Source organism: Vigna umbellata, chromosome 2 (assembly GCF_029865625.1).
Source record: "Vigna umbellata cultivar VRB3 chromosome 2, Vumbellata_1.0, whole genome shotgun sequence".
Lineage (NCBI taxonomy): Eukaryota > Viridiplantae > Streptophyta > Magnoliopsida > Fabales > Fabaceae > Vigna > Vigna umbellata.
The window spans coordinates 51,852,121-51,864,592 of NC_142166.1; the positions used below are offsets into that span (position 1 = coordinate 51,852,121).

Consider the following 12,472-nt stretch of genomic DNA (forward strand, 5'->3'; position numbering starts at 1 on the left):
GCGTATTTAATTTCCAGAACTAAGTAATTCTTGTTAACTGTTAATATGTCATGTAATAATAAAGAATAGAAAACAATACATGTTCTTTAGCATAGTATTCACACAAAATATTAATAATAAAAATTAATAACAGAAATTTATTTTAATTTATTTCAAGAAAAGAAACGAAATTTAATTATATATATAAATTTAAATTAAATAATGTAAGATTTAATTTAAAATTTTATGAGAAATAATGTTAAGGCAAAAGAAAATAATTCTCATACGCAAGCGAAAAGCAAAATTCGGTGACAGTGAATAAACGCGTGTGGCATGAGCGTGGAGAAAGCAGCTTTCCCACCATTTCATCCTTCAAGACCTTAGTCTCTTTGGCCTTTACGCTTCACACTTTAACAAACCCTAACCATCCATTCACGCGCCTTTCTCCTCGGATTCCACCAACTGGACCAGACAACTCACACAAATCACTATTTCACATGTTCTTCCCCTTCTTGTCGGTGGCCCTGTAATCTTAGTGAACCCATCATCAATTCCAAGGTGTTTCCAAACTATATCAAACATGTTTCTTTTATGTTCATTAGCATCAGAACATGGCTGATTACAACAACATTGAGGGAAGTGAAGAACTACAGTTAGCTGGTTTTGTTGCTCCGCGGGCTTTGATCGGACCAGCCCTACACCTCCAGGCTCAGAACCCGACCCAACACACCGAGAACGACGGAGATGGGGCCTCCAACACCGCCCGGCGCCCACGTGGACGGCCTCCAGGATCCAAGAACAAGCCCAAGCCACCACCCATCATAGTCACGTGCGACAGTACGAATGCCCTACACTCGCACGTGCTGGAGGTCTCACTCGGTGCCGAGGTGATGGAGAGTCTCTCCACATATGCGTGCCGCCGAGGGAGAGGAGTTTGTGTGCTCAGTGGCACTGGCACGGTGGCCAATGTTGCACTCCGTCAACCGGCGGGAAGCGTGCTCATGTTCCCCGGACTGTTCCAAATAGTTTCCATAACTGGGACGGTCCTTCCTCCACCGGCACTCCCTGGTTCGGACGGGTTGTCGGTTTATTTGTCTGGGCCGCAGGGACAGGTGGTTGGGGGCATCGTGGTGGCCCCTCTGATAGCTTCGAGTGACTTGGTGTTGGTGGCTGCTTCCTTCGCTAACGCCATGTTGGAAAGGTTGCCCTTGTCCTTGAATCACCACCATGATCACGATGAAGATCCAGCAGCCGTCACCGGAAATGGACTGGTGGGAGATGGAACGAACAACCCCTTCTGCTGGTGGTTGCAGAGTGAGCTATTTGAACCGGGTGGAAGTGGAAGTGTATCATCTCATGCAGCACCAAAAACTTCTCCTTTCTAGTATTCATCTATAATATTTTATGTGCTGCAACTATCAACACTCATCATGTCAACAATCTTATCATCTTTTCTCTTTCTAATGTTAATCAATAAATCTTATGTCCTATCTGCTTTTACCATATAATTTTATTAATGCATGTAACGAAAGAAAGATTCAGGCTGCATATCAATAAATATTAGAACTGATTTCTATCATTCTTTTTTGTTTTCGTGGTTTTTTATGCTTTTTAATTAAAACACGTGGGAGAAACACAGACAAAAAGCCTTTGTTGTCCCATAACGTAACCCTAGTTCCTGCTATTTCTATCTCAACATTGGGAAGGTTGAACTTCAGCCCTTTTTCTTCTCCCAACCCAAAGTTTTCTCACCATACTTTAAGAATAACGCTCTTTTGCAAGGTCCAAATCATCGTGAATGATAGTTTAACATCATAATTTCCGATTTTGATGTGTACTTCTGAGATACACAGAACTTGGAAACAAGTGTCAAGCTATTACCAGAAGATACAAACTTGATATTATAAAAGTTAGGGTAATGTTACATGGGTAGGATTCAACATCAACCATAACATGTATAATATTCTTTTAAATGGTTTTTTTTATGTCCGAATGACTTGACCAGCTTTCTTATAAAGTTTGAGCCAATTTGCAGATCCCAACGTTCATGTCTGCATATTTTAGTGTCACAGTTATCCCTATGAACTTATTCGGTTATTCCGATCACTTCTTAATGAAGACATAAAGTTACGAGAGACTTATTATATACTGTATTCAACTACTACAGAAGGAAGAAGAAGAAGAAAATAAAACTAAAAGTGATATGTAACCTATACATATTGAGGAGTTTTTCTCATAATGCTACTATTGGTTTTTAAAAGCATCACAATCTCTTCTTTCACAAATTATCCAATATGTCTTGCTTTTATTTTATATTGTGAATTTGGCTTGGGCTAATTAAGTTCAGCTTTTTATTTTTTATATTTAATATTAACATTTTAAATTTATTTGTAACTTATTTGTAATGTTGTATCTATTACATATTGTCTGAAACATTTCATTCCAAATCTTATGTAACTAAATGGGATTGTACAGCTTTAGCATCGTGCATTGAACTAAAAATCTCTTTTTGAATTATTAACTATTTGTAATTTTATTTAAAAATGATAATGTTAACTTTAAATACTTTTATGTAAATTTAATCATACACTTAAGAAATTAAAAATACAATTAATAATGCAAAATAATATATGTTTTATGTGTTAATTACATAAAACAATGAATTTAAAGAGAAAGGAAGGGAACAACTCACTTACAATGTCTTTACTACTTTCTAAAGCATTAGAAATTTCAGTATTTTGATTAGTCGTAAAACTAATTTATGGTTACGGTACATTAGATAAACTTCACCTTATTATAAGTGGATTATCGAAAAAAGAATTGGACTTAAATTCACTGATATTAAATCTAACAAGATTTGTTGGATATATAGTTTTAGCTACTGCCAGACAAACATCTACATCTACATGTTAATGAGCTGACAAGAGATAGTGTATAGATAAATGTACAATGAGTTGAGCAATATCCACCTAACAAATCACATGTACACTATGACTTAAAGTTAATTACTTGTTAACATGAGTCATCTTAGACGTAATATTATGAAAAGTTAAATTAAATGTGTAGTTAAGCCTTTTTAATGTTATAGATTAAATTGACTAATACTTACAATTGATTAGACAGCGAGCTTTTACATTGTTTATAATTATGTCTATATTAAAAAACAGGTTCATTATAAATGAGGTCCAGGGACTTAAAGATTGGCAAATTTGAAATCAAAAATAAAAATGGAACAGAACTGTAATTTAAAAATTATATTAGACAGTGAAATTAGTTTAGATGTTCTTAGTTCCTATTTATGAAAATTAATTTACATCATTATTTATATATATGTAAAAAAATTGCAATCAATATTTGGTGAATATTCATAAAATTGCATAAATTATTTATAGAAGTTGAAAAGGATAAATATTTCACTAAATTAATTATTTATTATTATTCTTAACAAAATTTCTAACACATTCTTTACGAATTAAAACTTATTAAAATGACAACTTTTTTGTGGTTTTTTTAATGAATCTCTTATAATTATTTACCTTTCAATAAGTTTCAAGAAATAACAATGCAGGGGAATGAGTAACAGAGAGTGATGTATTATCAAAAGTCCTCGTATCTAAATTATTTCTGAAGAGGTAAAGGTTATAGTAAAATAGTTTTGTACTGAGTGTCTAAGACAAAAAGACACGCTGGAAAACGAACCAAAATCTTAAGAGACGATTAAAAGCTTGACCTGAGTTAAGGTGTATTAGATTTGGATTTATATGGGTGCGTAATCGTAAATGCATATTCTGTCCGTATCCACACGCAAATGGAAGACATAAGTATGCTGTGTACTTTTTTCAGACTAAAATATCAATAGTTTAGTTTTTTCCTATGAGACGAGCTTCTGAACAAATGCTCTAGTTAATGTTACAAATGCGGCAACACATAACTAAAAAGAGGTAGAATGTCCAATTTTTCGTATATGGATAATAAGGCATTTGATGGGAGAACTCTAGCATACTGTATTAGAGAAATTGGGTATTTTTACCAGAAAAAATGGTAATGTAGTTGGTAGTTTCGACTAACCCAACAGGGCTTCAGTATTTGCAAGCATAAACTCGCCCTGATTGTTTAATTTTAACCCCTTAAGAGGAGATTTGACAAATCAAGCATTCAAGGGAGGAACATTCATACAGCTCCCTGCTCAAAGGGAACCCGTACAAATAGTCGACCATGCAAACTAACAACAGCGGATGTCTGAAGCGGATCAATTCTAGCAGGTAAGTTCACAACCTGAAAAAACAGCAAATTTCAGTCGATACCTTTCAATTAAGATGCTACGTCCTAACTTACTCTCAATGTCATAATATCCTCCTGAAAACAGAAATATATCAAGATCTCTGTTAAGAAAAGGTACTTTACCTTTTTGAAGGGGGTAATTCCCCATGGATTATCAATGTGTTCTGGCAGACCAGTTATAACCAGACGTCCAACTGGATCCGATTGGACTCGCACCTGGATTTGTTATAACAAGGTCAATAATAAAAGTTGAACCCAAAGAAGCCATAATCGATGACACAGCAAAACACTCATTTAAAGTGAGTTTGTTTCCAAAATGAGCAAACAAGGTTGTATCCAGTCTTTAGAAGTAGGATTCCTTGATAGACTACAATATCGGTGCTTTTCATAAACAGGATTCCTTACAGGACAAATGAAGTCGCATTATCCCAAACATTCATAAAGCTATGCTGGCAGAATTTACCTCGTCACAATAAAGCATCAAAAAACAACAGTAGAAATTTCAAATTGTACATCCCATTTTATACAGTTACGCTTATGAAACAATCTAGGCTACAATTTAATAAATTTAAGGATTTGATAATTATTTTTATCAAGTGTCACTGTTAGATAACTAAGGAGTACGACTTTGACAGTTAAACTTTAATATGTTTCACCGAACAGAATAAAGTACCCAAATATCATGCCAGTTTTCCCAGATAAAAATAATTATGGATGAAGACAAGTAACCACGGTTCTTACCTCCTCACGAAGGAGCCCGGGAACTAGGGCATACACCTCAAAACAATCTTTCTGGACACAAATACAGAAAACGGTAAAATTTTTATTAAATTATATTAACAGGATAGAAAATTTAGCATTGTGATACGTGAAAAAGTTAGATAAATAATAAAATCAAACTGACTTACAGTTTCTCGTACGTTGATCTTCACCCAGTCGGCTGGGGGTCCAATGTCCACCACTGCTGTGACCAATCTAACAAATGAAAAACTCGATTAGCCTTGATTTAATAAGCAGGCTTGAACTTGGAACAAATATCAGTGAGCATATTTTCCAGATTGAAAGTAGGGATTTTAAGTAGTTGATTTGATTGGGGAATCAGTAAATATGAAAGGAATCCTCACTGACAGAAAATGAAAAAAGGATCTCCCAGGGTATATTCACTGTGTCAGTTTGTCTGTGTTTTGGCTCAGAAAACCTTCGCTAGGAAAGACATAGATACAGAAACCTCCTTAAGGAAAAATAAGGATTCAGATGTTTCCTAGGACTCGAATAAGATATGTATAGTGAAGTATCATTAAAATGCCCCCAACTTGTCCTGGTTAATTCCTTATTTTATTTTGCTGAAAACCGACGAGTCTAACAGAAAAAACAGCATTTATTGATTGTGTAACAGCAAAAAGAATTTACTCCATAGTACTAATTGTTACTTCAAGATCAAGTGGTGGGTGGGCAATACCGTGAGTTAAAAAGATGGTGGATGGAGAAGCCAACAGTGAACAGAGATCATGAATCTATGCACAGGACTACAGGTCAATTAACAGAAAAGACCAGTAACTTACTGTCTATCTCCTTCAATATTTGCAGCTTTCTCAGCATGCTCCAAACCAGCTGGCGTCCTCTGTTTATTAATCATACCTAATTCATTGACGCATAAATAAATAAGATAATCAATTCAGAGAAAGTCGGTGATGTTAGTACTGAGCATACCAATGCTTTTTAGGTTCTTTTCACGCTTTGGTGTGGAACTGAAGTTCTTGTCCTGTGCAAGAAAAGACAAAACACCCCAGTAGTAAATACATTGCTATAAGACAGAGTTACACTGAACAATAAAATGATAAAAAGGATAAGAATGTAAATTTTAAAGGTCTCAACAGACCTTAGTAGCTGGCTCAGCAACCTCACCATATCCAAGAAGGCGCTGAGCATGCCAACCTTGCATTGCACGGGCTGCTGCATCCCTTCGTGCTCTACCTGATCCTGGAGCCTGGTAAACAGTAGTCTAAAAAAGAAACTCATTATTTGATATATACAAACAGATGGTAGAGGTTGAAATGTTGTTACATGCTTCCAAGTCATGTTTCAAATGCTCTTTTCTGTAAAATTTCTCCTTCCCTATCATTTTCTGTAGAGAATCCACAGCAACCGACCACCTCTGATGATCCCTAGACTAGACGTCACAGATTGAGGACTTTTTAGAGGCTCTGAAGTCAGCATCACCAACAATGGTTGCAATTTTCGGCATTGTTAGCAACTATTTTGGTTTCTCCTTTTCATTATCTTACATTAATTAGCATGATTGGTTAGCAACAAAAAACCCAGGACTTTAGACTAAGTCTTTTGTTTCATACACAACCGTAAAAGCCTAATGTTTTCATTCCAGCAGCCATTTTTTCAAATTTGTACACAGTTCACTCCTCAACCTTTGTGTATCAGGCAAAATAGGAGCATAACTAACAAAAGAAGGAGCTTTATTCAAGTTCACATGACAACTGAAAACAACATATGATCTTATATAATAAAGTAATCTTCTTGTGAGCATATGAAATCAATGAACACAAGGGAAAATTATACAAACCTCTTTTTCCACATTTGGAGATTGATGAAATGCTCCAACAGGGAGCTGTAGCTCCCCAGTCTCTCTCTTATGCTTTTCATACTCTAAAAGTGCCTGTCCAAATGTTCAGTTCAGGAAAAAGGAAACTAGAAGATCATACAACTGATGCTCGTTGGTTATTTCAGAAAAAAAAAACATTTTCCAATTCCAATCACCAAAACTTAAGTCCACTCTAATTTATCAATTTTTACAATAAAAAAGATGAAGTATTTCTAATAATTAGAGATAAGTTCACTCCACCAATTACCTTCTCATAAAAGATTCTAAATGTCCATGAGACTGTAGTGCATGTCCTGCAAGAAAAAAATTCAATATAACTGAGCAAAGTAATACTTTTTTAAAATGAATTGTTGAGAAAAAAAAATTTTTTGGCCTTTGCAATCTGGAAACCTTAGTTTGTGGTACAGATGTGGTTTTTGTCCCCCTAATATTTTTCAAGTCAATCAAGTACCCTTTTAAAATTAAGCAAATGTGCCATCTGTTAAGTTAAGATAAAATACTTAACAGACATGGCAATGGAATTCCATATTAGAATTCCATTTGATTATTAGACACTACATATAGTGAAAAAGGAACTTAAGATTAAAAAAATTATATTAAATAAAATGAAAGGAACAAAGATAAAATAATTTATAAGATTAGAAAAAATTAAAGGAACTTAAGATCAAATAATACCTCATGACATGAAACTAAAAAGGATATCCATATACCAACCTTCTTGGTGTCTGCTAACATTGAGAACAGAAACCAAAGACCCAATTTCCTAGGGTTTTCCCATGAGATTAGGCATAGGATATTTCTCCAAATAGTGAAAAAAGGCACTCGACAAAGGGGACCATTCTTGGTGGACAAGTGTTTGCACCTCTAAGAGGAAGCAAAAACAGTACTGAATATTTAGTACAGACCAAGTTTCTGCAGTCAATGACCTCGATCAACTATTTGTAGCAAGGAAGAAAGCCAGCAAAGTTGTTCCCAATCAAGAATCTTATAGCAACATGAGCCAATCTGAAAAGAGGTTTGTCTTTTCAGGTGGACTATTTATGGACTGAGGACCAGTTTTTGTAATTAAAATAGCTTTTTGGATTGACCGTGGTATTTTGTTTTTCAGATTGTGGCTCGTGACTAGCTTACTAAGGATAAGTAGTCTGTTAAGAGCAACTTTTGAATGTATTGGTTGTAGAAATATTCTCTATTTCCATATTTTACCTATGTAAATAATATTTGTTTCCTTGCATCTATATAATAGTCTGTTTAATCAGTAATTAGTAAAAATTTCAGATGGTAATGACTAGATTTAATTCCTTTAATCAAGTCATTTTGAATGCAAATTGATAATTAAAATTTACTACAAAGAGTTGACCGCTTAAGCGATTAAAAATCAATTTCAATCTTATTTTCAAGGGTTTCTTTGGGTATTCTGAACTGTAATGGATTAATTTATGGTATCTGCTACGGCTATCTTCTATTTGGTTTTGCTTAAGTTACTTTATATTGGCCCAATGATACGGTTCATAATAAAACCTGGTTAACATGGTATTTGATATGGTTAACTGATATTTGATTCAGAATGGTTAATTCACACTAATTTGGTTCTGATTTGATTCGTTATATGATCAATGGTATATGGTTAATTTTGTACTAATACATGCTCACAAACTCTGCCATGTGGTACTGATGTATATATGTAGAATGAGAGAGAGAGAGAGAGAGAGAGAGAGAGAGAGAGAGAGAGAGAGAGAGAGAGAGATTCATGGTTTAGTCAAATCTGGGATTGAACTGCACCATGTTGACCCTGTATGGTTGGTGTTTACTTTCATTTTTGTATTATACACACTTGTATGGTTAGCATTTATAGTCAACTACCACCACAAATCTGTCCTTGGAGCTATAAAATAACAAATATCCAATTCTACATCCAAGCAAATTTTGCATAATATAGTTTCAGAATCTGATAATGATGTTAAAGGAAATTCTACCTGCATAAACTCCATACTGTATAGTCATTCAAATTTCCAGTCTTATTACCAGCAAACTGTATGGACTTAGGTAATGGGTTTTGCTGTCTACATGAACCCGTTATGTGATGAGTTTTGCTATAATAGAAAACCTACTACTAGATGATGGGCAAGGTGCAAGAACCAAAGGGGAACAGGGTAGATATTTCACATCTTCTGTCAACAACCTTGCAGTGTAAATTAGAGAGAAAGGTTCAGATAATTTTTCGTCACCACCAGTTGACATATGTCATTGAATCTGAGAATCACCCACTTGATTTTTTTCCGCTCATTCAACTCTCAAGAACCTGAACAACCAAGATTCAGAAACTCCAAGGCAATTCAGATAGAACATAGTTTTTATTTTCCAATATAATCACAGCTACTCATGTTTTCAACAAATATTATCAACAATTACATTTTTTATTTCTTTAAACAATTTCTTCTGATGTGACGAATTGTGATTGGCTAATTAATCAAAATCAGCACAATGACTAGCCACATTGCAAAACTGCCAGGCAGATTAACTAATTCTATTAACAATTGGATGGCAAGTTAATCATAGGGGGACTGACTGGCTTGCAAACTTTTATGGGGAATAAAATCACACATGACAGGTCCAAACTAGTGGAGTGGTTGGGGAGGTCAAAAATGCAATTAAGCATTTGATGTTTTAGAAAGTAAATTGCCCATGTTAATAATAAACAGTTACAAACAACTCAGAAAACTACAAAGAATTCATCAGTGACAGTAAATAGCAAAAATACAATATGATGAGGCTACGAAAGCTTAATAAGAACTACAAAACAATTATATTTTAGGCCTTACTTTGGGGGGTTGAAAGACTCTCCTACTTGTCGCCACAACTTGGAGCCAGTTACCTACATATAACCAATCAATAAGATCAACTTTGTCAGTTACGAGTAATGAATAACTGACAAAAGGGTCTAAAACATTTTAGCACCAACTGAAATAAAACTTATGGATGTTGATAGAAATAATGCAATTATAGTAATAATTGAAAATACAGTCTATTATATGTCATGTGACATTTAATTATGATTAATCAGAGTGATTGAATTTAAATGTAACGTAATTATGCTTGTATTTGTCTGTTGACATAAATATATGTTCGACTGCATAATTGTAGTACATGAAATTCATCATATGTCTCATTCTCTTTCATTCTAAACATGATATCAAGAGCCAACAAGAAGCAACCCAAATGTCAAGTAAACTAAACATGTAAAGATATGTCCTATTCCAAAATTTATAAAATAAATTCAAATCAAGTTCCAGAACAAAAAAAGAATCTGGGCTGGCTTCATGACACTATAGAAAGTACCATATCAAATCACAGGCCAAAGCTATTACTATGTCTCCACAAGTCAGATCATAACTATTTAAACTTCCCCTACAATATCTTCCAAAATTTAAAAAAAAAAATTATTAGATGAATGACAAATCCTAAATGATTAGCTCTTTGAAAAGTTGTCAGGAGGCCTGAGGACCAAGTCAAAAAATGTTTGACTTCCACTGCATGGGTTCTATCTGTGCTACAACCAGTGTCTACCCAACATTTGAGCAGCATTGATAATACCAAAATTAGCTTGGCCATCAAACATCAGGAAAACATAACAAACAACACTATTGAAGGCATAACTACAGTATATATGAGGTACAAGCAAAGCCATCGAACATAGGGAAATTGTGTTGATCACTCACCTGACATTTGGTAAAATGTTTAAATCTATATTAAGTTTAAACGGCCCTTTTATCTTACGCAAGATATGAATGGGATGGAGCTATTAGAAATAGCATTAACAACAACCTTGAGTTTGAAGTAAGCAAAGTAATGCAAGAATTACAGCCATGGCCTAGAACCATTCAAAGGGATGATCTGTCAAAAATAACATGTAAGACAAATCCATACCACATCATAGCCACCCAGTCTGATAACAGCTTTCCACAACCTGCAGCCCATTGAAAAGTAAGGGATCCATTATCAGAACAGTATAGTAACACATTCAAATATCAAGGAGGAGGTCAGGCCAACTTAAACTAGCCTTTAGAATGCTTATGAGAAAGGGGTTACACCCTTGCGTCACAGGGGATATTATACATACTTAAGGCAATTTAGTGGCTCTCCGTAAAACTTAGGAGGCTTAAATTCCAAGGACCGCTCTCTGTAGAAATTCTCAAGCTCTTTCATAAATGTTTCCCGGTCCAGAGGTGTGCCATACTCATCATACTCAGTCATCTGTGGATGAAAGGCAAGATAAATACAATGTACAAAAGAGAAATAACAAAAAGCTCTGCCATCTTACTGGAAGTAAGTACCTCAGTATCATTTAGCACATTCTTCATTTCTCTAATGTTCTTTTCTTTAGGCTTAGGAGTAATCAGTTCATGGTGCGAAACGGTCTTGGAATCTTCAACCTCAAACTGATTCTCACTAATTACACTAGTCTCTGGTACATTACTAGGATCAGAATCCCCGTTTTTGTTATCATCGCCCTGTTCGACCATTACTTGATCCTGCTGTTGCTGAGCAGGGGAATTGTCAGTAGGGGAAGACGACACATGCTGGCCATGCAAAGCCGCATCAACAACATCCATATCAGAAATGCCATGGGAATTACCCGTGGGTTTCTCACCATCCTCCATCTCACAACCTTATATTTGCACACAGCAATCCTACACTCCACGTAAACACTAATTATACAATTACATTATATCTTGACTCATTCAACCCATAAAACAAAGTAATGCGAAATGACTATGGAGAAAAAGGACGAAAATCCTTGCCCTAAGCAAAAATTGTGTGTAGCGGATACGGTTCTTAGTCATGGCGAAACAAATACCGCTCAGGAAGTAAAAGCAGCGTACCTTAATTGGCGAGGAATCCCCGGAAACTGATCCACCACTAGGCGAAAATGTAGGGTTTCGGCGGGTGATGAAAATTGCAGATGAGAAATGTGAAGTATGAGGAAGAGCGTGTTCCTATTTTAGATATGAAATTAGAAATGGAATTGAAATGAATGGAGCAGAACCATAAAAGCTACACCAAGTTATGATGAAAATCAAAAGTTCCTATCAACAATTTGCATCTTCCGCCTCCGGTGACGGTTGAACGGAGTTTGAAATGCAATTATAAACGCCGGTTAACTTAAAGATGCGACACCTTCACCTCCACCTCCACTACTCGAGTCACCCACTCTCTACTACTACTATAGTTTGTTTCCTCAATATCAAAAGACCGTCTTATCCCTTTCTCCATGTTTCTTTCCATACACTAAGTTTTTCACATGTGGATAACAATATGTTTGAAAGTCAACACTAAATTCATTTTCTTTAAATAAAAAATAAATTATTATTCACTTTCTCTAAATTTTATCCATTTATAAATAGTCTCTTTAACTTATTAATTCAACAAAATAATTATATTTTAAAGTTAACAAGTTCACTTTCTTTAAATAGAAGACAAAACAATTCAATTCCTCTCGACTTCAAATATTTTATAAAGTAGCACCTATTATTTCCACATAATAAATGTTTATAATCTAGTTATGGAAGGTTTAAATAGGTATGCATCAAATTT

The 12,472-nt window shown here is 34.9% G+C and overlaps 1 protein-coding gene and 1 pseudogene across 4 annotated transcripts; one reads left to right on the plus strand and one right to left on the minus strand.

Annotated features, from left to right (window-relative positions):
* The first annotated feature begins 215 nt into the window (after positions 1-215).
* LOC148204284 (AT-hook motif nuclear-localized protein 29 pseudogene) lies at positions 216-1,542 on the plus strand (annotated as a pseudogene).
* A 2,248-nt stretch (positions 1,543-3,790) lies between these two features.
* On the minus strand, positions 3,791-12,120 carry LOC124834951 (AT-rich interactive domain-containing protein 5). 4 transcript variants are annotated; one of them, XM_088107450.1, is made up of 15 exons: positions 11,761-12,118; positions 11,514-11,568; positions 11,212-11,418; positions 10,998-11,131; positions 10,805-10,844; positions 9,700-9,752; positions 7,125-7,170; positions 6,839-6,931; positions 6,140-6,262; positions 5,971-6,022; positions 5,823-5,898; positions 5,169-5,235; positions 5,002-5,052; positions 4,384-4,476; positions 3,791-4,254 (listed from the first exon to the last, which is right to left on the minus strand). In XM_088107450.1, exons 2-15 carry the CDS (start codon positions 11,529-11,531, stop codon positions 4,150-4,152), a joined length of 1,158 nt encoding a protein of 385 aa, XP_087963576.1. In that variant the 5' UTR covers positions 11,532-11,568; positions 11,761-12,118; the 3' UTR covers positions 3,791-4,149. The 4 variants fall into 4 exon arrangements, with proteins under 4 accessions (XP_087963576.1, XP_087963575.1, XP_087963573.1 ...); XM_088107449.1 differs by having other exon boundaries at positions 6,140-6,247; positions 11,212-11,568; positions 11,761-12,120; XM_088107447.1 differs by having other exon boundaries at positions 11,212-11,568.
* Positions 12,121-12,472: the final 352 nt, after the last annotated feature.